Source organism: Cnephaeus nilssonii (assembly GCF_951640355.1).
Source record: "Cnephaeus nilssonii genome assembly, chromosome: 14".
Classification (NCBI taxonomy): Eukaryota; Metazoa; Chordata; class Mammalia; order Chiroptera; family Vespertilionidae; genus Cnephaeus; species Cnephaeus nilssonii.
Genome location: NC_137085.1, coordinates 5,189,718 through 5,217,173, shown reverse-complemented (window position 1 = coordinate 5,217,173; position 27,456 = coordinate 5,189,718). Strand labels below are relative to the sequence as shown.

The following is a 27,456-nucleotide window of genomic DNA, read 5'->3' as shown; positions in this document are numbered from 1 at the left end:
TGGGAATGGCTCCCCTTGATCTGTTCTTCATGCAATGGCCCTCCCCCATTGGGTGCAACCTGAGGTGTACCCCAGGGGCACGGAGGTCACCCCGGGACAAGTGTAACCAGGACCATCCTAGGCCAAGCCAGAGTGTGGTCACCTCGTGATTTGGCCCCAGTGACTTCTGCTCGCCCCCTCGTTCCTCCACTCGGCTGCAGCCCCACAGGCTGCTCGAGGTCCTCCCTGCAAGGCCCTTTTCATGGCCGGGCCCTCTGTCTCGATGCTCCTCCCTTGGGCCCTGCACAGCCCAGCCTGGCTGCCTCGTCTTTTCCCTGGATTCACCTCCCACACGTGTTTCCACTCCTCTGAGAAGCTTCCCTGGCTGCATTAGGAACACCATGCTGTCCCGGGCCCCCATAGGGGCTGTTCCTCTCCCCGAAGCACTGTGGCCCAGCTAACTTGTCTTCCCCGACCCCCGACCCCCTACCCACTCCCACCAGCCCACAGGAGGTGCCTCTGGGCTCCCTTCTCTGCCCATCACACACAGGGTCAGAACTTCGTGCCTAACGTTGGTCTCTACCATCAGACCGAGCCGCCCTGGGCAGGGCCGTGCTGGTTGCCAGCTGTACCCTGAGTCTGGGCACAGGGGAGCAGAGAGAACGTGGCCCCTCTCCTGACCCCACCCCTTCCACACAAAAAAAGACACTCTGCTCTTCTCCACTTTTCACAAAAATGTATTTCTGTGACACCCCAAAGTACAGACATTTACCCAGGGCCCAGGTGGTAAAGCAATGCATGTGAGCTCTGCCCAGGGGGCTGGCTCAGGCCACCTGGGCATGGAAGGGAGTGCCAGCTGCGGGCCGTCCGTCCGCCGAGCTGGGAATGCAGGGCAGCTGCCCCTGCCCAGGGCTGGGAGGGAGACTCCCGGAGGAGAAGGCCAGGTGCCTCTCCGGTGGGTGGGCTGCTCCTTGCAGAAGTGCTAGGAGAGTCCAGCAACAGGCCGGGAAGGAGGAGGGAAGAAAAGCCACGCCCCCAGGGCTGCCTGCAGAGTCAGCCCTGCTCCAGGCCCCTGGTTCGGAGGAGCCTCCTCACCCCACTGTCCCACGAGAGAAGCAATTCGGAGTCACGTTGAGGGAGCACAAGAGATTCTGATACATTTGGGGCTCACACTTCACACTTCTCTGAAACTCAGCCCCGGGTTTTCCAAGGTAAAGCCGCAGGGCAGCACAGGAGGGTCTCCGCTGGGGGCTGTGCCGACTGCTGGTCTGGAGGCATCTGCCTGCCGCCGCGTGGGGGCGCCTGCCTGAGAGGAGGGGGGTCCTGTGCGCAGTGGGCAGGCAGGGGGCATGAAGCAGGCTCAGTTCTGCTGGTGTGGTGCCTGGGCACCGTGGGTGCTGTGGGCAGACGAAGGGCCAGAGGGGGAGCGAGCCCCTGGTCCCAGAAGGTGCTGGCTCCCAGGCCGGGGGCAGGTTCTGGAGATGTTTGGCAGAATGGGCAGTGGACCCGCCCTGGACTGGGGCCTTCAACTGCCTGGGACCTGGTGGAGGCAACAGCCTCCGTAGCAGCTTGGCCTCAGGCAGGCCTGGCCAGAGAGCAGCAGGGCCACGGGGAGCCCCGCTCCTCGAGGGGCCTCCGGGGCTGGGGCGGCCTGGGCCTGGGCTGAGGCACAGCTCACTTCTTTGCCCCAGATGGCCCACAGCTGGGAGCACCAAGGCATTCAGGGGACTCAGTGGGGTCGGTTTTAATCCCTAAACTCCATCAGCGGCCCTCAGGAACCCAGACGCGGTTCTCAGGCTCTGGTGGGTGGGCGAGGCGCGGGAGTGGGTTGTTAAAAGCCTGCTGCCCCTCCTAACAGGAAGCGAGGCCAGGGTCTGAGATCACTGGGGGAGGACCGCACACTCGCAACGTTAGGGGCATTGAGTTGGGGGAGGGGGAGTGTGGCAGCGATGAAGGCTGAGTTGGGGCTTGAGAATGGCCAAGGAAGCTACAAGGACTCAGGGAGTATTTCTTTTGTTTTTGTACAGAAATCATATACACAAAACTTCACACTTCCTAACAAAAAAAAATAATATATATATATAATATATATATCTCACTAATGTAAGGAAAAGCGTCAGTTGTGCAAAAGTCCTCGTGTCCCTTCATCCAGTGGGAGGCTCCCGGCGGGGCGCCGGCTGGGCTGAGCGCTGCCTGCCGGCCTGTGTCCAGAGCAGTGGCGGCCATGGGACAAGGCCTCTATCTGGACGTGTCCATGTTCTCCTCCTTAAAGTTACTGCAGTGCTCGATCACCTTTCTGGAGACAACGGGAGAGCATTGGAAGGCGGGCTTGGGCCGGTGGGCCAGGTCCCTCCCCGCCGATCAGGCCTCTGAGTTTGTTAGCAGATGTTAACAATGATGCTGACTGGGTGGTGTGTGGCTGGCCAAGTGGCCGGCCTGTGCAGAGCACCCAGGAAACGGTACCTGTGGCCATCAGTACCGTCTTCCTACCTTCCTCCCTAGGCCCTGCCCCCCCTCGGCCTCAGGGGCTCCCCTGAATCAGCTCAAGTCTGACCTCCAAACCCCCGATCCTTTCTTCAGCCTGCCTTTCTTCTCCACTTCTCCCTGCACACTCAGGCCTTTTCTTCCCCACAGTCTAATGGCCCCCAGACGGCACACCAGACTCCCAGGGCCGACATCTGCCGCATCTGGGAACAGCCATTCGTGCTCAGACCTCGAGTCCTTCACCCACTGCGGTCTGGCCCTTGGGACCTGCTGCCCCACCACGCTCAGGTGCCACCTGGACCCGATGGCCTTCCCATGCGACACAGCCTCTGGTGTTGGCTGGGGGGTGGGTGGGGGCGGTGCTGTTCACTGCAGCCTCTGAGCTAAGGAGCGTCCGGAGCGCTTTAGGAAGTAAGGGCTGCCTGGCGTGGACAGGAGCTGGGACGAGGCGGAGTGACTTCTCCGAAGCACCCTTTCCGTGTCAGTCACAGCTGCTGTCACACAGCAGCTCAGATACACGCCTCAGGTCTTACAGAGACATCCAGTGACGCGGGTAGGTTATGGGCCAGTCTTACCCAGTGCTTCTCAGACCTCCTGGGACCCCATTGACAGCGAATGTCCCCAGGCCCACCTCCCACACCCACTGGGAGAGAACATCGAGGTTGGGGCCTGTACATTGCAGACAATCTTCCCAGATGATTCTTTAGGGAGATTAAATGTGCGAACCACTTATTTTACTATTCTTAAATCAGATAAATCTGTCAATTAATGTTTAAGCTGTGCCTTTTGCCAAAAAGAACTGCAGAAACAGCCAACACTCCCCAGCCCAGTCGTGTCTTTCGAGACTCAAGAGCTCCAGGCCCCTCTCCATGACCCTGTATTCTGCACCGTGTCAGGAACTGGGGCAAACCTAAGCACGCTCCCTCCTAGAATGGGTCCTAGAGGAAGCAAGGTCGTGATGCTGACACAGGCAGATCCACAAGGCTCTTGCGTGCGGGTCACTGTGAGGTCAGGACCAGTGCGTCTTAGACTCCGCAGCGAAAAGCCCACAGCAGGGCAGGGCCTGACTCTGCAGGGACCTCGCACTCAGACACACATTCGCACTCTCCCTGCCTCACCTCTAGCATGTGCGTGACCACCCTGCTCCCTCCCTTCTGCTGGAATGTCTTAGCCAGAAATAATGGAAGACTCTGATTTGACTTGCTGATGGCCACACTGTGGCTGAAATGACACTCAGGGAGGCCCCAGCTGGACATCAATGTGCCGTCCACCTCCACGCTCAACTCATCTCCTGACCGCCTGCAGTGGCCCTCAGCCCCCCAAATCAAGGCTCCGGCAGAAACACTGCCTGTCTCTTACCGGGCCATCTCCTTGGTTTCCTGCCGCGCCGTGGCCATCTTTATCATGTCCTTCAGAAGGGGCATCCCACCTTCTTTGATCAGCAGGGGGCAGTACTTATCCGCTGTGGGGAGGTAGGGGCAGACAGCAGGGGATCAGGGTGGGTCTTCGCTCAGCCTGTGGCCCAGAACCCCTCCCTTGCTGTGAGGACTGCCTCTCAGAGTGTGTGTGTGGGGGGGGGACAAAGGCGCAGGCCAGGCGAGGGCCCTGCTCTAATCTGGGAAGAGCCATGTCTGCCCAGCCCGAGTGGACCTGGGGGGGGGGGGGGGGAAGCAAGGGGTGAATCCTTGGAAAAGCTCCTCCCAACTCTGGTACGCAGCAGCATTCCCCCCCCCCCCCCCCCCCAGCTCACTCTATGGAAAATATCACCTAAACTGGTGGCTTCCGTTCTCTGGGAAGTTTTATAAAAATAAGATTCCTAAGCTTTGCCCTTGGGCATTCTGATTCAACAGATCCAGGAGCCTGTATGTGCTTGTTTATAACAGAAGACCACCAGGTGACTCAGGTGGCCAGCAGGCGGGAACACCAGGCCTTTCCATTGGGGGGTTTCTGGTTCACTCCAACCAGGAGCATTCCAGGGCTTACACTCCGTGGAGAACACGGGGTTCCAATGGGCCTGCAGCAGCTCTGTGTGGCAGGAACTATCTTACTGTCTCCATTTCACAGATGAAAGAACTGGGGTTCAGAGAGATGAAGTCATTCACCCACGGTCACTCCAGAGCTGTCCGAGGGAGTCCCAGTTCAGGGCTCTTTCCTCTGCTACGCTGCCTCTTTGCGGTAAGGTGCTACTTTTTAGTAAGACTAACCTCAACTGATAATAAAAGAGGCTACTGTTTAGTGAACAGTCAGTATGTTCTAAGCGTTTTAACATGTCTTTCCACAGCAATCCTATGAGGTAAGTGCTATTATTATTATCCCATCTTAAAGATGAGACAATTAAGGCACAGAGAGGTCCAGAAACCTGCTTAAAGTAACACAGCAAGTGGTAGAGCCAGTTTTCAAACCCAGGTTGTCTGCCCCCCGCCCCCAGCCAGAATGCCTATCCACGCTGCAGGTTAACAGGACTGAGCATTGCTCTCAGCACTTTGTTAGTTCTCTTTCCAGATCAGTCTTACGAGGTAGGTGACATCATTATCCCCATCTCACAGAGGAGGTTAAAGAACCCACATCAGGTCACATAACCAGTAAGGGAGGGGACTCGGGGTCACACCTGGTCCGCCATCACAGTCTTAGTGCAGCACCCTCTTTCTCATGTCCCCCAAAGTCGCCGAGCCGAGGACAGCTCAGGCTCTTCTATGGGAGGGAGGCTGAGGCTCTCTTTGAGGAAGCAAGCTAGTGCTGTTTTAAGGTTCTTTCCGGTTCTCCAGGATTTTTTGTTTGGGTGGGTCCCACTCTGCCTTTCTGACCATTCATATGGAAGCAGGAGACACTAAGAGAGCTGTCTGGGAACTCTGGGTGGCCGTCCCAGGCCTGCTCTGGTGATAGGGCCGGGCCAGCCACTATGCTGTGCGCCCTACAAATTCTGGAGAGCGAGGGCTGTGCTCCGAGGCACAGACACTGATGTTAGCTCTCCATTAGTGCTCCGAGGGCAAGGCTGGGTTATGAGCTTCCGGAGGGCAAGGCTGCCCTCAGCTGGGGTGTCCCCGGGTCTGACCAAGGCCAGTGGGTACTCACGGTAGACAGACACAAGGTTGTACAGGGCCCAGGTGGCCCAATGCTGGCTGACGGGGGAAATGCCCTGGGGAAGGAGGCGAAGAATTGGCTCAAACGACCTGTAGGAAGACAAATCAAGGTCACTCCGGGGCCGGGGCTGGGGGAGTGCATCTTGAAATTTCTCCTCCCTGAGGGGTCCTGTAGGCAAACTGTGAGCAGGCCAGCAGGGCGCAGGGGATGGGGCATCTGGCCCTCAACCCACTTCAGGCTCTGCAAGGCTGCTCCCTGTGCGAGAGGTCAAGGGCCCGGACACGTAAGGGAGGTAAGAGGGACACAGACGAGGTGGTGCAGAAACGGGGGCCTCAGCAAGGAGTGGCCTAGCCTGCGGGGGGAGGAGGAGGGGGTGTGCCCTGGGAGGCTGAAGGTGTGACCACTTCTGACAACGACCTTCCCTGGGCCATCAGCACGCATGTCCAAAAGCCCCCAAAAGGTACTTGCAAACCCCCTGGGGCAGTGATCCCACTTCATCTCTCCCGGGAATGCCGTCACTGGAGCGTCACCAAAGCCACAGCGTGAGCCCTTCCTCCCAATGTGGGCTTCCAACTTCGGTGCCAATCAGATGGGCCACCCCCCCAGAAAGTGACCCAGTCATCCCCACCAAGAAAAAGGGAGGGAGGGAGGGAGAGAGGGAGGGAGGAAAGGAAGGAAGGAAGGAAGGGAGGGAGGGAGGGAGGGAGGGAGGGAGGGAGGGAGGGAGGGAGGAAGGAAGGAAGGAAGGAAGGGAGGGAGGGAGGGAGGGAGGGAGGGAGGGAGGGAGGGAGGGAGGGAGGGAGGAAGGAAGGAAGGAAGGAAGGAAGGAAGGAAGGAAGGAAGGAAGGAAGGAAAAAAGGAAGGAAGGAAGGGACCCAGTCATAACACGTTGAGGAGACCCCGACCTGTGGCTGGAAACTGAGCCACAGACAGTGCGCCTTGAGCCAGCTGCACTGAAAGGGGTGAAATCTGCACGGAACAGCTGCGGGGAGGGAGACTGGGACACAGGGCTGCAGGCGGGGGCGCGTGCCTTTCTGCTCTGCTGCCTGGGGACTCTGCCTCAGTAAGGAAGACCCGACAGAGGACTAGAAGGAAGGCCAGCGGCTCCGACCAGGTGCAGGGAAAGAGCTTCCTGTCCAAGCACCCCACCCGCCTCCGCACCTGTAATTGATATTTCTCCGGGAGTTGATGTCCCAGCTCTGGATGGCTGCCCACATGCGCTCCTCCACCTCCTCCCGCTGGGGCTCGCAGATGCCCCAGGCCTCGGGCCCATCAAACATGATGTGGGACAGGACGCCGCAGGCATTGTAGGAAACCTCAATCCCATCGGCCTTGCTCTCCAGCAGATTGCTGCCAAGAAGGGAGAGAAATGGAGTCCAATTCCCCCCAAATCCCTCTTCAGATACCAGCTGCTGGACCCCAACTTACAAACCACATGCCAGAGGAACTACTGATTTCTTTGTCACTTATTGTCCATACCCAGAGGGCTTCTAAAAGGGATCTGAGGGCGCTAATGTAAGACATAGCCACGAGAGGACCATTTTTGGAGGCTGAAAGAATCAGAAACCATACTATAGAGGGAAGGTAATACTTATAACAAACACCTAGGCTAAGAGCAATTGCTGCTACTAAGCACAGACTAGAACTCTGAGCATCCTGGCAGCCAAGGCAAAAAGGCAAAGGAGAGAAGTACCAACCTGAAGACACTGATGAATTGGGAAGTCATTAGCTGGGGCCGCAGCTCCCTCACCTCTGCCACATTTCCCAAGAGTCCCAGCATGTTCCGATGTAGTTCCTGCTTCTCGGGGAATTCCTGGCCAAATGAGAGCCATCGGGCACATCAATTAGTACTTTATTAGTCTGGTATTCTTTTTTTTTTTTTTTTAATATATTTTATTGATTTTTTACAGAGAGGAAGGGAGAGGGACAGAGAGTCAGAAACATCGATGAGAGAGAAACATCGATGAGCTGCCTCCTGCACACCTCCTACTGGGGATGTGCCCGCAACCAAGGTACATGCCCTTGACCAGAATCGAACCTGGGACCCTTCAGTCCGCAGGGCCGATGCTCTATCCACTTAGCCAAACCGGTTAGGGCTAGTCTGGTATTCTTAACCTAGACGCTTTATGAGCGTCTGTCTGGCCACTGCGACTAGACAAAGAGGGGGTGCGATATGCTGCCCTCCTACCTTCTAGTGCTCCCAGGGCAGTGCTGGGTACACACTGTGAGGGATTAACATGGTGGGGGCTCCTTGCCACAAAAATCAAAGGCTGAGTGGAGATGGGACCTAAAATTGTGAATGGGACAAACTTGGTTCTGTTTACCAAAGCTCAAAATACTAGTTTAGTTCTGGCCAGTGATGCTCAATGGTTAGAGTGTTGGCCTGAGCACCGAAGGGTCTCTGATTCGATTCCCAGTCAAGGGCACGTACCTGGGTTGCAGTTTACTCCCCACCCCTTGTCGGGGCACGTGCAAGAGGCAACCAATTAACGTGTGTCTCTCACATTGATGTTTTTCTCTCTCCCCCTTCCACTCTCTCTGAAAAACAATGGAAAAAAATTATCCTCATGTGAGGATTAACAAAAAATAAGAATTTAAAAAATACTAGTTTAATGGAATCCCCTTAGAAACTAGAGTAAGAAAACAAAGGCTGTGTTTCAGGATGAGCAGACCATTGTACTGGACAGAATTCTGTCCAGCTGAGGTCCCGATGGACCCCGGCCGGGGGGGGGGCAGCCTGAGGCGGCGCTGTGGAGAGGGGCGGCGGTGCCCGTGGAGGGAGGGCCGGGAGGGAGGGCCCAGCCAGGCCGCTGGGTCAGGGAAGGCCTCTGGAGCGTCTGTTGGCAGCAAACCCTGGGCTGGTGGGCCTGTGCGTGGCCCCTGCTGGCCTCCGGTGGGAACCCCAGAGGGCGGGGTGGGGACGGAGGCTGCGGGAGACGCTACCTTCAGGCAGTCCAGGAAGAGCCTCATGCCGTTGAAGTTGAGGAACATCTCGCAGTTGTCGGGCGTCTCGTCCGTGATGTTCCAGAGCGCGCTCCAGGAGAACTCCATGACCTGGTCACACTGCAGCGGGCGGGAGGGGGGGCGGGGGGCTCAGCACAGCTCACTGAGACGGGCGGCTCCTGGCTCCCAGGGAGGGCTCCCCTGACAAAACATGGGCACCCCCGGGGCAAACCAGTCCCATGAGGGGCTCCAGGAAGACTCCACTTACTATCTTGTCTAGCAGCTTCTTCTGGATGAGCTTCAGCATGGTCTGTGGGCAGAGAAGAGAACTTGCAGGGGCCAGGCCTCAAGAGCTCCCATCCCCCGGTCACCCCCAGGACTGACAGCAGTTGTATTCCTGGCTAACACATCCCGACAGACCCAATCTGCCCCTCTGCTGGGAGGCTGCTGGAAGAAGGGCAACCCACAGACTTGGTACTTGGCATCAGGAGGCCTGGGTGCTAGTCCTGGCTCAACCCTGACTCCCTGAGTGGCTTTGGGCACGGCCTCCTTCTCTGGGGATTCAGCCTCCCCGTGAGAATATGAAGGAGACTGGATGTTTCTTCCCCATTCTTTCCTTCCCCTCTTCAGCAAATAGTTACTCTCTCCCTACTGTGCACTGGGCCTTATGCTAGAAAGTGCTGGACGTAATGATGGGACGAGCGAGCACAGCGGTTTTCCCCACGGAGCTCACTGGCAGTCGGGAAGACACATCCAGGCACCTGGTCTGAGGAGGCAGGAGTGACCAATGGGCGAAGAGGGGGCTAAGGGGGATGAGAGAATGTTCTAGGTGGAGGACATGTATGGGGTCGTAAGCAACATGCTCCGACAGGAAATTCTTCCTTTGGTAGTGGCTAGCTGGACTCCTTCACGCGGCAGTGGGGCTACGGATGAAGGGGTGGTGGTGGGGGAAGCCCGCCTGCACGCACCACAACGAAGCCCATCTTGCCCACGGCCTCCTTGTGGTCATTGTCCACCTGGCAGACCAGGGCGTTGCACAGGTGCACGGCGATGCGCTGGATCGACTCGTCCTGCCGAGTGGGGTTGAGGATGCTGAGCAGGAGCTCGTTGACCCGGCGGTACTGGAACTCCAGCTCCTCAGGGATGCTGAAGTTGCAGAGGGTCAGGCAGCAGTTCCGCTGGACCTGGGCCGGGCAGAGACAAGGGGGGCACAGTCAGGGGCAGACTCTCGAGCTGAACTGGGAGGCTCTCTAGAGGTGAGGGACCCTCCGGAGCTGTGGTGGTCCAGGAAGGCTTTCTGAAGAGGAGACAAGGCTTCCTTAAAACACGTTTAACAATTGTGAAACACAATATTCACAGAGAAGCGTGCATACAATAACAGATGTACAATTTACAAATAATCATAAAGCAGACAAGCATTTCAACAACCATGTGGCCACCTCCTGGGTCAAGAAATAGAACATTGCCAGCACCCGGAAGCCTCCGAATGTCCCTTTCAGATCATAAGCTCCTCTCCCCACTAGAGACGCCCACAACCCCTGCTTTTCCATTTGAAAGATTTCCCAGCATCTTGCTTCTTTTAGTTCAACCATAGGTTTGCAAGATCAAGCATGTTGTTTTAAGTAGCTGAAAGGCATTCCTTTTTCATTGCAGTATAGTATTCCAATTCACTCATCCACTCTATGCTGGTGGACTTCAATGTTTTGACTACTTCAAACAATATCTTGTACATGCATCCGGGTGTCCATGCACATGGGCCCCACTAGGCACACACGTGTGGGGTGACGCTTCTGGGTCACAAGGTGTGTGTGTCTTCAACTTCACCGGGTAACACCAGACTGTTTTCCCAATGGCTGTGCCAGTTCATGTCCCTCACTCCAGCTCTAGAGGTTCCACATCCTCATTTCTCTTTGCGTTGTCTGCAGGCTTTATCTTCAGTGTTCTCAGCACATTTTCCTTGTAATTTAATTTCCTTAATCTTCTCTCATTAGATACTGGAAGTTCACCATACTTTATTAATTAGGTAAATGAAAAGATATCACCCGTGGTTAACTCTTGGTCTCCCCCCCACAATATACATGTATTTTTTAATTTGAGAAAAAAAGTATTTTAAGTTTTTATAAAAGCATTATTTCCTTTAAAAAGTTCAAATAATACTATCTGAGCAGAAAGTTAGCCCCCCACTTCCTTTCCCAGAGTAATCACTGTTAAAAGCTGGGTGCACGGGCTTCCTCTTTCTGCCATGTGGGAGCCTGGGGGCCTGTGGGGAGCAGGGCTGTAAAGCGACACCTGTGTCTGGCAGGCTGTGGTCCAAGGCCATTTTTGCTGGCTCTACGCGGGGTCTCTGGACCAAGAGGGAGCACACAGTTCTTAAAATTGAAGGTGTTTAGCCCAGCCGGTGGCTCAGTGGTTGAGCATCGACCTATGAACCAGGAGGTCACGGTTTGATTCCCAGTCAGGACACATGCCCAGGTTGCAGGCTTGGTCCCCAGTGTGGGGCGTGCAGGAGGCAGCTGATCAATGATTCTCTCTCATCACTGATGTTTCTCTCTCTCTCACACCCTTCCTCTCTGAAACCAATAAAAATATATTCAGAAAAAAAGTTTGGTGTACATTCTTCTAGATTTTTTTCTACTGTATAAATACAAATATATACCTGGGGGAGAGGAGAGGCAGAAAAGACATTATACATATTGGTCCCAAACTTCTCCTCACTCACCCATCTGCAGGGAGCACCTTCCAATGTACAGAGTTATCCTACTATCCCACAGGGGGGGTGGGTCGTGCGTTACTTTTCCAGACCCCTATTACTGAAACGTTTTAGCTTCCATTAACCTCTACTTAACCAAAAAGTGTGGATATAGGCTCTGGCTGGGTAGCTCAGTTGGTTAGAGCATCATCCCGATACACCAAGGTTGTGGGTTTGATTCCTGGTCAGGGCACATACAAGAAGCAACCAATGAGTGCATAAATAGATAGAAAAACCGATTGATATCTCTCTCTCTCTCTCTCTCTCTAAAAAAAAAAAAAAAAAAAAGGTGGCTGTATGCATATCCTTTCCTCCAAGATTTCTGACTGTGGGACACCGAGGCCGACAGTAAGTGCACGTCTAGTTCTGGCAGGTCCGACAGTCGCCCTCTAAAGAGCTGTTCGACTCATAGCTCACCCGTGGAGAGTGCGAGTGCTCGTCCCCTCCCCGTTGTCAATGTGGGGTGTCATCCACGTTGAGATGAAATGTGATATCTTGTTATTCTAATTTCCATTTCTTGGATAGAGTTTATTAATTCATTTGAGAGTCTTCAAGTAGCATTATTTTTCATTAAAAAAGATGCCCCTTTTACCTGATTGTAAAATTGGTCTCCGTGTGGAAACAACTGCCCTGGAGCTGGCAGGCTGTGGGAAAGCGGCCTTCCCATCCCTGCGGGGGCCGCATCCCCACCACAGCCTTCCTGGAGGGCAATTGGAGAACACACACCCAATGCTTCCAAACGCACATCCCACTGCCCCACAATTCTGCTTTAGACATGCAGCACACGGGTGATCAGTCACGCACAGCCAGCAGAGCCTCACTGAAGAGCAATGAAACAGCAACCTAAATGTTCCACCACGGGGCTGAGTCCACAACCGCAGCCGACACTTGGGGCGCCCCCTCTGGCCCCTCGGGGGTGGGGCTGGCTGGCCACGGCCTCTGAGCGGTCAGCCAGCACCAGAGCGGCCTCTCCAGGCTGAGGACGCTGACACTAGGCCGACACCAACGACTGTGAAACGCAGGTTAGAACCCGCTGTCTGGGGAGGGGAGCTGGGGCTGTGAGCAACTTTTACTTCCTAGTTACTACACTTTCTTTTTACTTGAATTTGTTTTCTAAGCATTCAGTGTCTTGCTTTTGTAATCAGAAAACAAACATTATTTAAAAAATTTTGTTGCAAAACGTTGGTTGGTATGGGAGAGGCCCACAACCACGAGACTGTTGAAACAGAAATCACGTTACACCAGCATGATGCAGAGTGAGCCCCTTCACTCAGTAAAGACCCACCGGCTGAAACCCAGAGCGGCGGCGGCAGTGCTAACGGGCTAGCTCTGGACGGTGGGTTTTTCCTTTATGTCTATAATTATAACTTTTCTATAATAAAAATCTTTATTATTTTTATAAGAAAAGCAGTTACTGAAAAAAGCCCCCCGCAGAATGTTACTGGGCAGAGGGCAGAGGAGTCAGTATGAGCAGAGGCCCAGGGGCAGGAGCAGGGTCCTGGGTGGAGGGTGACAGTGGCATGGAGCGGGTTAGTGGGCCTTGGATGCCAGGTCCCAGATTCTGGGGGTGATGCTGTAGGGGAGGGGTGATGCTGTGGGGGAGGGGTGATGCTGTGGGGGAGGGGTGATGCTGTAGGGGAGGGGTGATGCTGTGGGGGAGGGGTGATGCTGTAGGGGAGGGGTGATGCTGTAGGAGAGGGGTGATGCTGTGGGGGAGGGGTGATGCTGTAGGGGAGGGGTGATGCTGTAGGGGAGGGGTGATGCTGTAGGGGAGGGGTGATGCTGTGGGGGAGGGGTGATGCTGTAGGGGAGGGGTGATGCTGTAGGAGAGGGGTGATGCTGTGGGGGAGGGGTGATGCTGTAGGGGAGGGGTGATGCTGTAGGGGAGGGGTGTGGGGACAAGGGCAGTGCAGAGCCAGGCGAGAAAGGGTGGGAGCAAGCATAGCATCAAGGGACCTCCGAGCAGGCTGGGGGCTGGGCCGCAGGGGGAGCAGGAGAGGGGGCTGGGTCAGAGCATGCAGGACCGCGGCAGGGGGCTCACCGTCACCTCCTGGTAGGATTCCATGCCATTGAGCACCACCTGGATGACCTGGCGGCGCAGCTTGACGCTCTGCTCGGAGCGGTACTCGGAGTTCGTCAGGTAGAAGAGGGCGGCGCTGCCTGTCACTTGAATGTTCTTGTCATACTTGTGGCACTTGAGGGCTGTGATGACCAGCTACAGGAAGACAGGGTACGGGGCTCAGGTTGGCAAGTCCTGTGAAAGCTGTGCAGGGACAGGCCTAGGGCTCTCCGAGGGGGCCCGCACAGGTCCAAGGTTGGGGAGCAGAAGGTGGGGCAGGGCCACGGTCCTGGGACAAGGCCAGTGCTGGGCCAGGTGAGGCACTGCGGGGTGGGCTGGGGGTAGGACTGCGGGTGTCCTGGGGATCGGGTGACGTAGAGGAGGGACAGGGGCCCTGGGCACACGGCTGAGGCCAGGATCCTGCAGGTGGGGACGGTGGGAGCCCGAGGCCCCACTGCTTCTGGGGCGCGGCTGACCTTCAGAGCCCGCAGGAGCTGGTTGCAACGCTCGATGCGCGCGATGTCAAAGAGCAAGTTGATGGCCCGGGAGGTGATCTCGGGCCTGTGCTCCGTGTAGGCCTCGATGGCGTTCAGCACCTGCTCCTCGTTCTTGTCACCACTCACCTGGGGAGGAACACGCTCAGACCACCGGGAAGAGGCCACATGGGGGAGCCCCAGATCTTGGCTCCGCCTCTAGCCCAGGTCAGACACTGGGGCCCCGAGCCCACCCCTCCCTTCTCCCAGGGCTCCCTGCTCCTCCCTCCCCACTCCCACCTTGTAGGCCGGAATGTGCGTGAGGCGGCACAGGGAGGTCTCGAAGAGCCCAAGGAACTGCAGCGGCCTCTTCAGAGCCCGGAAAGGCATGATGCTGCTCTTGGAAGGCTCGGTGCTGGGGAGAGGTGCTGGGTCAGTGGCCCGAGGCCTGGGGCCGCCCCAGGCTCAACAGGAAGGTGGGCCGCTCCCTGGGGGGCTTGGGGGTTTACTAGGGACCCTCTTCTAGACTCCAGCTCAGCTTTTTGCTTTTTTAGAGCAGGGGACATAGACCCTACCTCTTGATGGAAGGGTAGCAAGGTCACACGGCAGAGCATGTGGGATGGGAGGTATGGCTGTAGTCACCTTTGGAAAAAACTATCTGCCATTCTAGTGAGGACATGTCACCTTTGGTTCCACCAACCATCATGAAGGGACCTGCCCAACAAGCAAACCCGCTGAAGTGTGGCTGGGGATAGACAGGGCCTGTGGCCAATGACAGCTGGGTGGGTTTGAATCAGATCTCTCAACCCGCCAACCCCGGAACCAGCCTATCTGCTGCAGCACCTACCACATGGCCGGTACCGCCAGCCTTGCCTTAACACCGCTGCACTGTCTCTGGCCAGTCTGAGCGCCACAATTCCCCAGTCACTCCTGGCGCTTGCACCTTCTAGCCTCCGCACATGCTGTTCCCTCTGCTAGGACACCCAGCCTCTGAACTCACAATGAACTTTCAAGACAGCCTGGATGCCATGCCTCCTCGTCCCTCTCTCCTGGTCCTCAGGGGAAGCCCGTGCCTCCCTTACCAGTGCTGATAATGGCTTGGCACATAGACTGGACAGGGCAGGGCCTCACTCACTTCTTTATCTCCAGCACCCAGAACAGCACTTGGCAGAGGGCGTTTGCGAAATGCTTGTTGAGTGGTACCCGCGGCAACCGGGGGTGGGGGGGTGGGGGGGGAGGGTCAGGGGGGAGGTTCATGTTGTCAGTCCCAGAAGGGTCATGGCCCCACCTGGTCTGTCCTGCTTCCTCATCCATCTTGGAGATGCTGCAGTTCTCCAGGATCATGTGTCCAGAGATGTCCAGGGACATGAGGTTCCCCAGCTTCTGCACAAAGAGGCTCAGCACCTTGCGAGTCAGCTTGAACTTGTAGTAGCTGGAGAGGCGGTCTCGGGAGATGTCCAAGTGTCTAGAGATGGGGGGGGCGGGGGGGCCACAGATCAGGAGCTGGACACAGGTTGGGGCTGTCTTGTAGACCCTGCTGCTTCAGTCCATGGCAGGGGAGGGCCCATCCCTACCACAATGCTGCAGGGCATTCTGGGGAAAATCCTACTGGGACCCAGGTGCCCTGACCAGCCCTGATCCAGCTGCCACGTGGGGTTAAAGAAATGGGACGTCTCTTCCATGTCCACCTTCTGCCTAGCCAGGGCTCATGACCCTTCTGGGACTGACAACATGAACCTCCCCGCCGACCCCCCCACCCCAGCGAGCTTTGGGTGGGCTGCTCACCGCAGCTTATGCAGCTGGACGATGACACGAATGTGGTCATCCGACAGGTCCATGTTGTAGAGCACAAGGGACACCAGGCTATCCTTCCACTGGGTCAGGAAGGCCGCGTCACTGGTCTGAATGCCTGAGAGGTCCAAGGCAGCCAGCGCACTGAGCGGCCGCAGCAGGGACTCCACGGGGACCCCGTCAATCATGCGGCCCAAGTTGAGGAAGCGAAGGCGGCTAAAGCCCTCGAAGGTGAAGTCCTTGACCAGCACCTGGCAGGTGGGGTTGACGAGGCACTCGTCCTCGCAGCCCCCCGGGTTCTCCTCCTCGTAGAAGATGTTGGCGCAGCCGAAGAGGCTCAGGGACACCAGGGTGTGGCTAAAGCTCCGCAGTGTCTGCAGGCTCTTGGCCGACAGCTTCTCGCAGTTGGTCAGGTATAGCTCCACCAGGTCCTGGGGGAGGGACAGCGCCGGCATCACCCTGCCGGCCCCTGCCCTAGGCCCGGCCCTGGGCTAAGGGGGCCGTGGAGGGGTCTGCACAACGGGGAAGAGCGCTGGACGGGCCTTGGGGTGCTTGTCCTGCAGGTGATCGGCCTGCCCCGACGCACTGTCTGTCTCGGGCGCCTCCCATGCCCATCTCGTGCCTGGCCAGGCAGGTCTTACCTGCTTGCGAATGGCTTCCAGGTCCTGGTCTTGCACCAGGTCCTCGCGGAGGTGGATGCGGGTGAGGCGGGTGCTACGAGGATCTGAGAAGAGGCTGAAGAAGCTCTCGTGTGGCTCAAAGTTGCAGGCAGCGTTGACCAGCTCCACGTACCTGGGAGGGAGAAAGCCTGGCTCAGGGGAGGGGCACCCTCCCCCGCAAGGCCCGGCATAAGCCCCCTCCTCCCTGAAGCCTTCTCTGACCACCCCAGCAGCAACCCCTGTCTCCTCCTTCTCCTCCTCCTCTTCTCCATAGTATCTGGTTGGGTCCTGACTACCCTACAGGTGAGATTAAGCCCCGACCCCTTCCAGGAACCAGGAGTCCAAAGGTAGACTTCCTGGTGAGGAAGGTGCCTCTTACCAATAGCAAACCCCAAGCTCTTCCCCCAAAACCATAGGCACTTCTATAACCAACATACTGTCCACACACCTCTTCTCTAAGCCAGCGCCTCCCAGGACCCTTCCCCACAGGAGTTAAGTCTAGGGGGATGGAGTTCCCAGGTGGGTACAGGCAAGCACTCAGTAAACCCTGCGAGATACCAGCTTATGCAAGAACCCTGGTCTTGGTGGGAAAGGCTTTGTAGTCGAACACTCTGGAATCTAAATCCCGCTTGGCTAGTCACTACCCGGACAACTTCATGCAAGTAACTGAGCTTCTCCGGGCTTTGGTTTCTTCATCTGTAAAATGGCCATAACTCTGGTCTACAAAGTGATCAACCCAGAGCTGCCTGACCCACATTAAGTTGGGTTCTGTCCTCAGCTCACACACAGGTTCCCACTTTATGTGCAACTGTCCGGTCTAGCAAGTTCCCTTTGGGGCGTCTCGACATCCCAAAGGTCACTGAACCCAGGTCATGCTTCTAGGAGCCTCTGCTAGTGGGGAGTCCTCTGGAAGGGCCACATAAAGGTTTTCTGAACGATTCGAGCCCTGGTCATGGGTCCATTTGGGCACTAGTGTGTAAGCCTGTATGTCCACACACAGTCACGTGTTCACAGGCTCCGGTGTGCACACACACACACAGGGCAGCAAACAACTTCATTTATGTGCAGGCTTCTATACCCTCTCATAGGTGTAATATTCCCTGTGCTGCAGAAACCCATGTGTACACCAACCCATTCCTTCACGTGCACACACCTTCATAACACACACACACAACTTTACAGTTAGAGATACACCAGTATTCTACACCCATGGACACCCATGTGCGTGCACACACACATATCCATGGTCACACTACCACATGGTGCACACACACTTGTCCTAATCTCTCCACGCATGCTCATCCGAAGACTTGTGCCCCTGCCCCAGCTCCAGGCCTGCTCACTCATTGACGAGCCGGTCACAGATCTCGCTGGGCAGGAAGATGTCTGGATGGAGCCTCAGAGACTCCTTGTCCAGCAGGTAGCCCAGGGTGCCATCCAGGTTGCGCAGGCAGAAGTCGGTGCAGAGGGCCATCAGGGACTCGGGAGTGTCCGACGCCATGCTGGGGGCAGGAAGGTGGGCCGCTCCAGGACAGGGGCCTCCGGGGACAACAGTCACTCCTCAACGCTCACAGGGTCATTGGCAGAGCCGCAGCCTAGAGGATGGGAAAGAAGCTAAGTGAGCCCGAGGGCCAGAACCACCAGCTGTCCTATGTCTACTCTCTGAGTAGGGAAACTGAGGCTCCAGATGCCACACTCAGATTGGCAGGTCAGCAGACCAGGCCCCGGGATTCCTGACTTCCTCTTTGCCCCTCTCTGCTGATTTGTATGATTTGACCTGCAAAGAGCAGGGGCCTTCTCCAAGTGTTTCTATGCCTTCACAAATGTCTGTGGACAGACGTGTGTGTTGGGAACCCAATGTTTGGGTGGGGATGAGAGGGGCTTTCTTTTTTGTTAATCCTCACCTGAGGATATTTTTTCCATTGCTTTTCAGAGAGAGTGGAAGGGAGGGAGGGGGAGAGAGAGAGAGAGAGACAAACATCAATTCTTAGCTCCGCCCATTTATGCATTCATTGGTTGATTCTTGTAAGTGCCCTGAGCAGGGATTGAACCAGCATCCTTGGCACATGGGGATGATGCTCCAACCAACTGAGCTACCTGGCCAGGGCCCCTGCTGTGTAACCTAATTTGTATAAAGCTGTCACTGTTTGAACACTTAGTGTGTGCCAGGGCTTTATAGACGTTATCACTGAATCTCATTCTATATGATTAAGAATCAGGCTCCTCCTAAGAAAATATACGTCCACATAAAAAGCTGTACGTTAAAATTCATAGTGGTATTATTCATAATAGCCCCAAATGGAAACACAATGTCCATCCACTAATGAGTGGACAAACAAAAATGGTCTAGCCGTGGACAAACAAAAATGGTCTAGCCATACAATGGACTATAATTCAGCCGTAAAAGGAATGAAGTACAGATACATACAACACTGGGCCTTGAAAACATTATACTAAGGAAAGAAACCAGTCACAAGAGGCACCATGCACACATATGATTCTGTGATTCCATTTATATAAAACGTCTAGCCGGAACAGGGGAACCTACAGAGGCGCGAGTAGGTTAGTGGTTGCCTGGGGCCGGGAGGTTGGGGGAAATGTGGAGTGACTGTGAATGGCTTTGTGGTTTTCTTTTTTGGGGTGATGAAAATGTTCTAAAATTGATTGTGGTGAAGATTGCACAATTCTGTGAATATTCTAAAAACCACTGACTTATCTACTTGAAATAGGTGAATTGTACGATACAGAAATAATGGCTCCATAAAACAGTTATGTAAAAAATGAAGTCTCCTACTATCTTCATGACACTGAGGTAGGTAAAGGTTTCTGAAACAGGACTCAGAAGGGGAAAACGGTAAGCCGATCTGCACCGAAGAAGCTTCTGTTCGTACATACACGATCGTTAATATGAGGCGGACCTGAGACCTACATGTAAGGTTTCTAGAAGAAAACACAGGAGCATATCTTATGGCTTTAGAGTGGCTCCGTTGGTTAGAGCGTCGTCCCGATACACCAAGGTTGCAGGCTTGATCTCTGGTCAGAGCGCGTACAAGAAGCAACCAATGAATGCATAAATAAGTGGAACAACAAAATCAAGGTTTCTCTCTCTCAAATCAATCAATAAATTTTTTTTTCTTAGAAAAGGGAGAGAGTTCTAGCTGGTTTGGCTCAGTGGATAGAGCGTCGGCCTATGGACCAAAGGGTCCCGGGTTTGATTCCAATCAAGGGCACATGCCCAGGTTGTGGGTTCGGTCCCCACTGGGGGGCATGCAGGAGGCAGCTGATCGATGTTTCTCTCTCATCGATGTTTCTATCTCTCTCTCCCTCTCCCTTCCTCTCTGAAATCAATAAAAATATTTTTTTTTAAAAAAAAGGAAGAGCAAGGGCAAGCCATGGAGTAGAAGGTATTTCCAATGATATATACACAATTTGTAGAAAAGGGGGATAAAACCCCCACTTCACAGGGCTGCTGGAGTAAATGAGACTTCGGGAAAATGCTGTTTCAGGTTTCACACGACTAAGTGTATAACAAAAGGTGGTTATGATGTCATCTTACAGATGCGGGAACTCGAGCTCAGAGAGAGGCTACTGGTCCAAACTGGGATTTGAGCCTGGTCTCTTGTACTCCATCACATCATCTCTCGAAGGGCTTTGGAATTTAAGGCCCAGCATTTCCCTGACGCAGCAGGCTGCTCAGGAAATCCAGTGGCGGCCACGGAGCACCAGGCCCTTTGCAATGGCCAGTTCTGAGTTCTGGTGCCACCACTTGCTGGTGGGCTTGCTGTAAGAGCTCGGTTTCCAGTCTCAGCCCTGCTGCTTAAGAACAGGGGAACTGCCGAAACCGGTTTGGCTCAGTGGATAGAGCGTCGGCCTGCGGACTCAAGGGTCCCAGGTTCGATTCCGGTCGGGGGCATGTACCTTGGTTGCGGGCACATCCCCAGTAGGGGGTGTGCAAGAGGCAGCTGATCGATGTTTCTCTCTCATCGATGTTTCTAACTCTCTATCCCTCTCTCTTCCTCTCTGTAAAAAATCAATAAAATATATTTAAAAAAAAAAAAAAAGAACGGGAACTTGGGCAAGTGTCTCCACCTCTCTGTGCCCTCTGAGCACTTTGTGAAGATAACACGGAATGACACAGAAATGGCTTAGCATAGTTCCCGGCACATAGTCGTTCTCAATAAAAAGCCAGTGTTGTTATTAACATTATCATAGTCATCATCACCTGCCCTGGTCCCCAAGTAGAGCAGTCCATTCCTGTCCAGCTTTAGGTCCGTGCTGCCCACGCCTGAGAATCCTGCCACAGGCCCTTGTGCCAGCTGTCCCACTGGCTATGGGACACCCTTGAGGGGAGGCACAGCAGGCTGCCTGGGCCCTGGGCATGGCCTTCCTTTGCCTTCAGATCTTCAAGAGCCCAGCAGCCTCTCTTGCCTGGGCCACTGGAGCCAGAGGGTAGACTGCTGGCTGGGAGACAGTCCCAGCTGGAGACCGATGAGTCCGATCTCTTTAAGCATCATTCAGGGCCTCCAGAGTTAGAACCAGCCTTCTGGTCAACCCAGTGCCCAGAGACCCCCACTAACTGGCCTGGCCTCCTCCACTGCACTGGCGATAGGCCGGAAGGGTCACCTTCAGACCTTTGCTCAGTTGGTTTGCTTTCAACTGGGACCATCCAAATTTAACTAACTTCCACTCTCTACCAAATACTGCTCCCACCCCCCAATACACATTCTCGTCCCTCCTGCAGGAAGTGTCACGGACCACTCCAGCCCACCACCTTTGACCTCTCCTCCTTGCTTACTTGATGCCTAAGCACCCTCAGGTCTTAGTGTCGACACCATCTCCTCCAGGAAGCCCCCCCTGACTGCCAAGTGTAGCTGCCGTGGCCCCAAAGGCCATACCATAATAGTCCACGCTTTGCACTGGTGCTGGCTAACTACCTGGCTTCCTTGCCAGGCGGCCAGCTCCACGAAGCGGCAACCAGACCGTCTTGCCTGGCGTTGCATTCCTGGGCTTGGCCCAGGGCCTTTACTTATTCCCTCGGTAACCATCCAGTGAGCGCCGTGCAGCCAATGGCGAACGAACCCAGACAAGGGCTTTATCCTGGTGAAGCACAGTGGCTCCGAAGGGGGACAGCCAGCCACCCAGGAGGCACCCCAACCCCCCCCACGTAACTGGGACCAGTGTTCTCAGGGGAGGGAGGTACCTGGGGCTCTCTGCGTCTATGCCGGGGACCTGCCTTGGAAGTGCCATTGCAGCTGCCACCCAGAAGATGAGTCACAGTTAACTCTGGGGGTGGGCAGAGAGGGGAAAGGCGTTCCTGAAAGAAGGCAGAGCTGTGCACAGGCTGAGGAGACAGACGGCGTGGGGCGCGGGCTCCACGGCCCAACTCCCCGGCTGCGTGCTGGACAAAGGAAGGGCTGCACCCCACGGGCCTGACAAATAGAGGGTGTCAGCATCTGCCTGCGGGAGGGACGGGGCTTGCAGGCTGGGCCACACGTGGACGCTCTCGTGTCCTCCCTGCCCACCTGCCCAGGACAGTGCTAGGCACCCGGTGGCCACAGAGGAACCTCGTGGCTGGAACGGAGCTCTGCCTCTTCTGCAGGGCCACACCCAGCCACCCAGCCACTGCCCTGCCCTAACTGCTCCTCAGCCGCCAAAGCCACCAAAAGACAAACCAGGCAAAGGGCACCATTTGCTAACCGCCTGTGGCAGCGCCGACCATGCTGCCTGGGGCTGGCTGGGCTGGAGGAGGAAGGAGCCGTCCTCAAGCTGGCACCGAGGCTGAGAGCCTGGGCGTTGGAGTGCCCGGCCACTTGTGCGGCACCCAGCTGCAGGCCTGGCACCCACCAGAGGCAGCTACCTCGCCCCGCCCCGGCTCCTCACTCCTCAACACCGGCCACCAGGGGTTCCGGCCCTGGGGCAGAGGGAACTGATGGTGCCAGAGCAGCACCTGGTGAGAACGCTGCCATCCCTGCTCTTGCAGGTTCTCTAAAACTGGATCCATCGTGAGCCTGTGACATCCTACGGGGGGAGGGAGGGGACACAGCAGGGAGAGGAGAGAGCAGCAGCAGCCGCCACCTCCACACTGGTGACTTTCAGACGTGGGGCTGCGCTTATCTCATACGGTCTCCTATTGAACCAACAAACAGCATTCCCGAGGACACTGTACTCGTGGCTAATCCATCACCTGCGTAACCATTTGTCTAATGACCCCTCCCCTGGCCCCACGCTCCTGGATCCACAGGGTCCGGCCTGTGCCTGGCACCAACAGAATAAAGGTCTGCTTTTGCCAGAGTTACCATTTTCCGATGAAGACACTGAGGCTTGCCTGAAGTGACTGGCAAGAATGGACGCAACCCTAAACCAAGCCTGTGCTTCTCACCAAGCCATTCAGTCTTCCATCCACCAAACGGAGGGAAGAGAAAGTGAGGTCCAGAGGAGGGAGCAGGGGACCCCGCCAGCGCTGATACCCAGCCGACAGGGACTGGGGGGCCAGAAGCTCTGAGCCTTGGAGCAGCACCCACCTGTGAAAAATTCACCCAGGAGCGGGGGGTGGAGAACCCCAAACAAATGCCCTATTTAGAGGCTGGAAGCTTTCCAGGAGGGAAGGGATCACAGGGAAGGTTTGGGGGTAGGAGGCTGCTGTGAGGGGAGTCAAGGCAAATGTCAGGGGACTCTGGGGAGCAGGGGTGCAGGTGAGCATCAGAGGGCTGACCTGCAGAGTCTAAGTCTGTAGGGTGGGTCATGTTAGGAAGATATGGAAATGCAGTGAAGGAGGAATGTCATCCCCGCTCGCTGGTGCTAGCTGGAGGCAGCGGGGCCTTGGGGGTTACCTGGGTTCTAATGAGACATTACCATCACACCCACACTGACCACCATATTCCAAGAACTCTGCAGATTCACCAACCACACGAGGCAGCTGAGGCTGAGTAGTGAAGTCATTTGCCATGGACTATGCAGATGTACACACCAATATGTATACACACACTCATTAGTTCAAGACTCAGTGGTTTGAGCTTCCCCTGCATCTTCTCATTGGAGCCATACATAACTTGAGGGATGTGTAATAATTTTTTTTTTCTAAATGAAAAAACTATGGTTCAAACAAGTACAATGACTTGCCTAAGGTCCCCCAGTGCCTGGCTCTCTCTACCATCATGCTATGGGCACGAACGGGTTCTCCAACCCTCAGCTCTCCCTTCTGTGGCGTGAGCCTTCACTGCCTCCCTACAACTGAGCGTCCTTGGGCATTGAGTACAGATGGTTGGACATCGCTGGGAACCGTCCTGTGGACATATATTGTTTGTTTGCTAAGGACTGGAAGCTTCCTGAGGCAGGGACCCTGTGTGATCCTTGAGATCTCCATGACAACAGTGAGGGTGTGGTTGGTTGTGGGGGGGGAGACATAGTTCCACAGGGTGCCCAGGCAATATTTACACCCTCAATATTCATCAGGGTCCTTACCTGTCGGTGTGTTGCAAATGTACCTACCTCATGGGGTTGGTGAGGACATGGCATGAAATGATGGGAAGAAGGTGGCAACTGCCTGGATGGTGTGGCTCAGTGGTTGAGTGTCGACCCATGAACTAAGAGGTCACTGGTTCAATTCCCGGTCAAGGCATATGCCCGGGTTGCGAACCTGATCCCCACTAGGGGGGTGCAGGAGGCACTCAACCGATGTTTCTCTCTCTCTCCCTCTCCCTCCCTCTCTATCTAAAAGCAATAAAAACATATTTTTTAAAAATGTTTTTTAAAGTAGGTAGTAACCAATAATTATGGAGCAATTTCCAAAGAATGATGTTTGGAGAGACTCTTCTGCTCATTTTTGAAGCTGGAAAATCTGCTCATTTCTGAAGCTTCGTGATCCTAAAATAGATGACCGAGGGGGAGACTCTGAACTTGCATTTCAGGAATCGAGAACAGCTCAGTTACTGAAGCTGCAGAATCTTGGTGACGCTAACAAGAATGGCCCTTTACCTTTGTAGAGGGCTTTCAGAACCTCGTTTCATTTCATCCTCCCGGTAGCCGTCAGAATTAGTGTACAGACAGGAAAACTGAGGTCCAGACAGGATGTAACTGCCCAAGCTCACACAGCAAGCCAGAAGCACAGCAGGGGCTTGAACCCTGACCTAGATCGCTAGTCCGACAATCCAGCTCCAACATGCTGGCTTTCAGCATCTATGTGCTCTGACTTTTCATTTTCAAATCCTCTCCCCCAAATGCCCCACTCCGCCTGTCAGACTCAGGTCTACACTTGGGGGGTGGGAAGGAGGTCAACCTGCAAAATCTCAGCCTCTGCTGGGAACCTCTGGGATGGACAATCTCCATCATCAGGTCAGCCACACATGCTCTGACCATACATCTAAGGCCAACGTATACTGCCCTCACCAACCTGTCTTCATATTTATTTCAACACCGTATTTTGCCTGTTTTATGTAGCAGAATGGGTTTTTTAAAAAATATATATTTTATTGATTTTTTACAGAGAGGAATGAAGAGGGATAGAGAGTTAGAAACATCGATGATAGAGAAACATCGATCAGCTGCCTCTTGCACAACCCCCACTGGGGATGTGCCCGCAACCAAGGTACATGCCCTTGACCGGAATCGAACCTGGAACCTTTCAGTCCGCAGGCTGACGCTCTATCCACCGAGCCAAACCGGTTTCGGCCAGAATGGGGTTTTGATAAGCTCCTTTTAAAAAGTCCCCATCACCTCCCACTGTCATCAAAAAGCCAGGACCAAGCCCTGACTGATTCGGCTCAGTGGTTGGCACGTCAGCCTGCGGACTGAAGAGTCCCAAGTTTGATTCAAGTCAAGGGCACTTGTCCGGGTTGTGGGCTCAATCCCCAGTGTGGGGCGTGCAGGAGGCAGTCAATCCATGATTCTCTCTCATCATTGATGTTTCTATCTCTCACTCCCTCTCCCTTCCTGTCTGAAATCAATATATATATATAATTTTAAAAAGCCAGGACCAAGCTACCATCTTCCCTGTACAGATGAGGAAACTGCGGTGGAAAAGGTCCCTTGCCCAAGTTCTCACAACCAGGAAGCAATGGCATGACCTGATTTAACCACAGTGCTCCATGGCTGCCCTCTTTGTATTTATTCCATCAATAATCATTACAGAGATAGAAAAAAGGGTACTTACAACTCAAGACCAGAGCACAATGGCCATTTGTCATCTAAAACAAATCTGTTTTCTCCAAGCACCAGACATTTCACGTTAGCACAGTTCTGAAATGGTGCCCCATTAGACACCCCATGACCTGGCATCACACAGACAGTCCCTGATATCCTCCCCAACACTATCTGGTCCCCCACTCCTCTCTGAGTTCATCCACCACCCCTCTCCTCCTTCATTCTACTCCAGCCCTATTGTCCTCATCAGGTAGGACCTTTGTACTTGCTATTGAATGCTCTACCTTCAGAGAGCTGTATGGCTCCCTTCAGGTCTCTGGCCAGATATCGACTAATTACACACGTTCTCTGACCGCCCTCTATAAAAGGGTGCCTGTGCGCCCTGGCTCTTCTTTATCTCCAGGGCCACCCTACATATGATGTTTATTCTTTGCTGAATAAAGCAATGAACCAACACAGAGAGGCCCCTCTCTCCTAGCTACCACCTCCTCCTCTAAAGGAAGCCTGTCTTCAATGCTCATTCTAACTAGTTGGAGCCCCGAAGAGAACAATCAGATGGAAAACCAAACGTGCTGGCAGGCACCGGCAAAGACGGGTGATCCTGGACACCGTGGGCCAAAGAGCAGCCAAGTCAAATTCCACCCACAGAGCTCCAGTGGCCAGCAGTTTCAGTTTCAACTCACCTACCCGGCTCCTCGCTCCTCAGGTTTGCAACCCCACCCCATCGCTTTCCCACCCGGCTGGGTGGTTGGGTTTCCCCGCACCTTGTCATCCCTTGTAGGAGCTGATCCAGAATCCAAACCGTCCCTGAGCTTTGAAGCACGGCTTTGGGGGAACTTAAGCTCATCCAACAGGTAGGAGGGGCCGTCCTACAGGATCCCCCATTTTGTAGGGGCATTCAACAGGGAGTCATTTTCTCTCTGGAGGAAGGGAGCTCAGTATTAAAGGCACATTTCTCAGACCTGGCAGCATGGGTGGAGGACGAAGAAGCCCTCCCACCATTGGCCGAGATGGACCTGTGCAAGTGGTTGTAGCTGCGATGCTGAAGCGATGCTGAAGGGAAGGAGGCAGGAGGGGAAGGGGTAGGACGCAGAAACATCCCTGGGCTCTGGGATCCACCGGGATGCTTCCTCGCCCGGCCGCGGAGGAGCGGGGGGAGCGGAGGATGCGGCCCGGGCCGGCAGGGGATGTCGTCAGGCCAAGGGACGGGGTCTGAGGGGGATGGGGGTCGACAAGGCGGAACTTGGGTTGCCGGGGGCGGGAGTCCCCGGCGGGAGGGGGTCGCGCCCGGGGGACCCCGTGGCCGTTACCTTGCCCTTAGGGCTGCAGGCCGCCGGGTGCTGGCTCCGGGGCCCGGCCCCTCCCCCGATCCGGCTCCTACGGCTGGGAGCCTGCAGCCGCCGCCGCCTCCGCTGTCAACAAACCCCTGGCGCGTCACTTCCGGGGCCGCCCCTTAGCAACAGCGGACCGGTGTTCGCGAAGGGTCCCGCGGCGAACGCGGGCGGCGGCGGCAGAAGGTTCCGGGGGCTCCCCTCCGGGATCCCGGACCCGTGTGCCGGGGCAGGAGGGATCAGAGGGGCGTCCCCACCCCGGAGGTGAGCACGTGCCTCAGGGCAGTCTGGGGGGCCCGCTCGGGTGATCGGGGTTCGGTCCCGCTCCGTCCTGCGGCTCAGCCAGCAGCGCCCAGGCAGTGGTTCCGGGCGGGACTGACTCCTCCTCCCCCTGCACCGGCGTCCGTGGGAGCGCCAGCCCCTACCCACCCGCAGCGCCCTACGGAGCACCTCTGGTTCCACAGGTAGCGCACCCACTCGTCCCAACGCTGTCATCCTCTTCCTCCCAACGCCCTGCTGCCTCCCCAGCTAGTTAATGGGCCACCGGGGAACTCGCTGTCACGTGGGAAGTGGGGAGTTTTCCTCAGCTCCTGGTCCAGTCGCCAAGTGCTAAGGATCTCTCAAACCCAGTCCCTTCTCTCCTAACCCAGTAGTGCCGGACTTCGTCCACCATCGTTTCTTCTCTGGGTTCCTGCAACTGGCTCCTCGGGGAACTCCCTGCCCCTTCCGCTCGGTCTCTCCCCAGTCCCAGGATGACTTTTCCAGTGCT

The 27,456-nt window shown here is 55.5% G+C and overlaps 1 protein-coding gene across 3 annotated transcripts; it reads right to left on the bottom strand.

The window, feature by feature from the left end:
* Positions 1 to 689: 689 nt before the first annotated feature.
* On the bottom strand, positions 690 to 26,785 carry ZER1 (zyg-11 related cell cycle regulator). 3 transcript variants are annotated; one of them, XM_079789556.1, is made up of 17 exons: positions 26,667 to 26,774; positions 26,121 to 26,276; positions 17,562 to 17,813; positions 16,201 to 16,351; positions 15,554 to 15,990; positions 15,057 to 15,233; positions 14,069 to 14,183; positions 13,772 to 13,918; positions 13,278 to 13,451; positions 9,456 to 9,671; positions 8,756 to 8,797; positions 8,488 to 8,607; positions 7,242 to 7,357; positions 6,706 to 6,894; positions 5,536 to 5,633; positions 3,823 to 3,925; positions 691 to 2,275 (listed from the first exon to the last, which is right to left on the bottom strand). In XM_079789556.1, the coding sequence occupies exons 3-17, from the start codon at positions 17,717 to 17,719 to the stop codon at positions 2,218 to 2,220; spliced, it is 2,301 nt and encodes a 766-aa protein (XP_079645682.1). In that variant the 5' UTR covers positions 17,720 to 17,813; positions 26,121 to 26,276; positions 26,667 to 26,774; the 3' UTR covers positions 691 to 2,217. The 3 variants fall into 3 exon arrangements, with proteins under 3 accessions (XP_079645683.1, XP_079645682.1, XP_079645681.1); XM_079789557.1 differs by lacking the exon at positions 26,121 to 26,276 and having other exon boundaries at positions 690 to 2,275; positions 13,284 to 13,451; positions 26,667 to 26,785; XM_079789555.1 differs by lacking the exon at positions 26,121 to 26,276 and having other exon boundaries at positions 26,667 to 26,785.
* Positions 26,786 to 27,456: the final 671 nt, after the last annotated feature.

What these genes read in the sequence shown, in the direction of transcription:
- ZER1 (XM_079789555.1), bottom strand. Translation starts at nt 17,719, where the DNA reads ATGGCGTCGGACACTCCCGAGTCCCTGATGGCCCTCTGCACCGACTTC. An exon ending in GTCCAGCTGCATAAGCTGCG is followed by an intron (nt 15,234 to 15,553) that starts GTGAGCAGCCCA and finishes CCCCATCTCTAG; the next exon opens with ACACTTGGACATCTCCCGAG. An exon ending in CGCACATTCCGGCCTACAAG is followed by an intron (nt 13,919 to 14,068) that starts GTGGGAGTGGGG and finishes GTTCCTCCCCAG; the next exon opens with GTGAGTGGTGACAAGAACGA.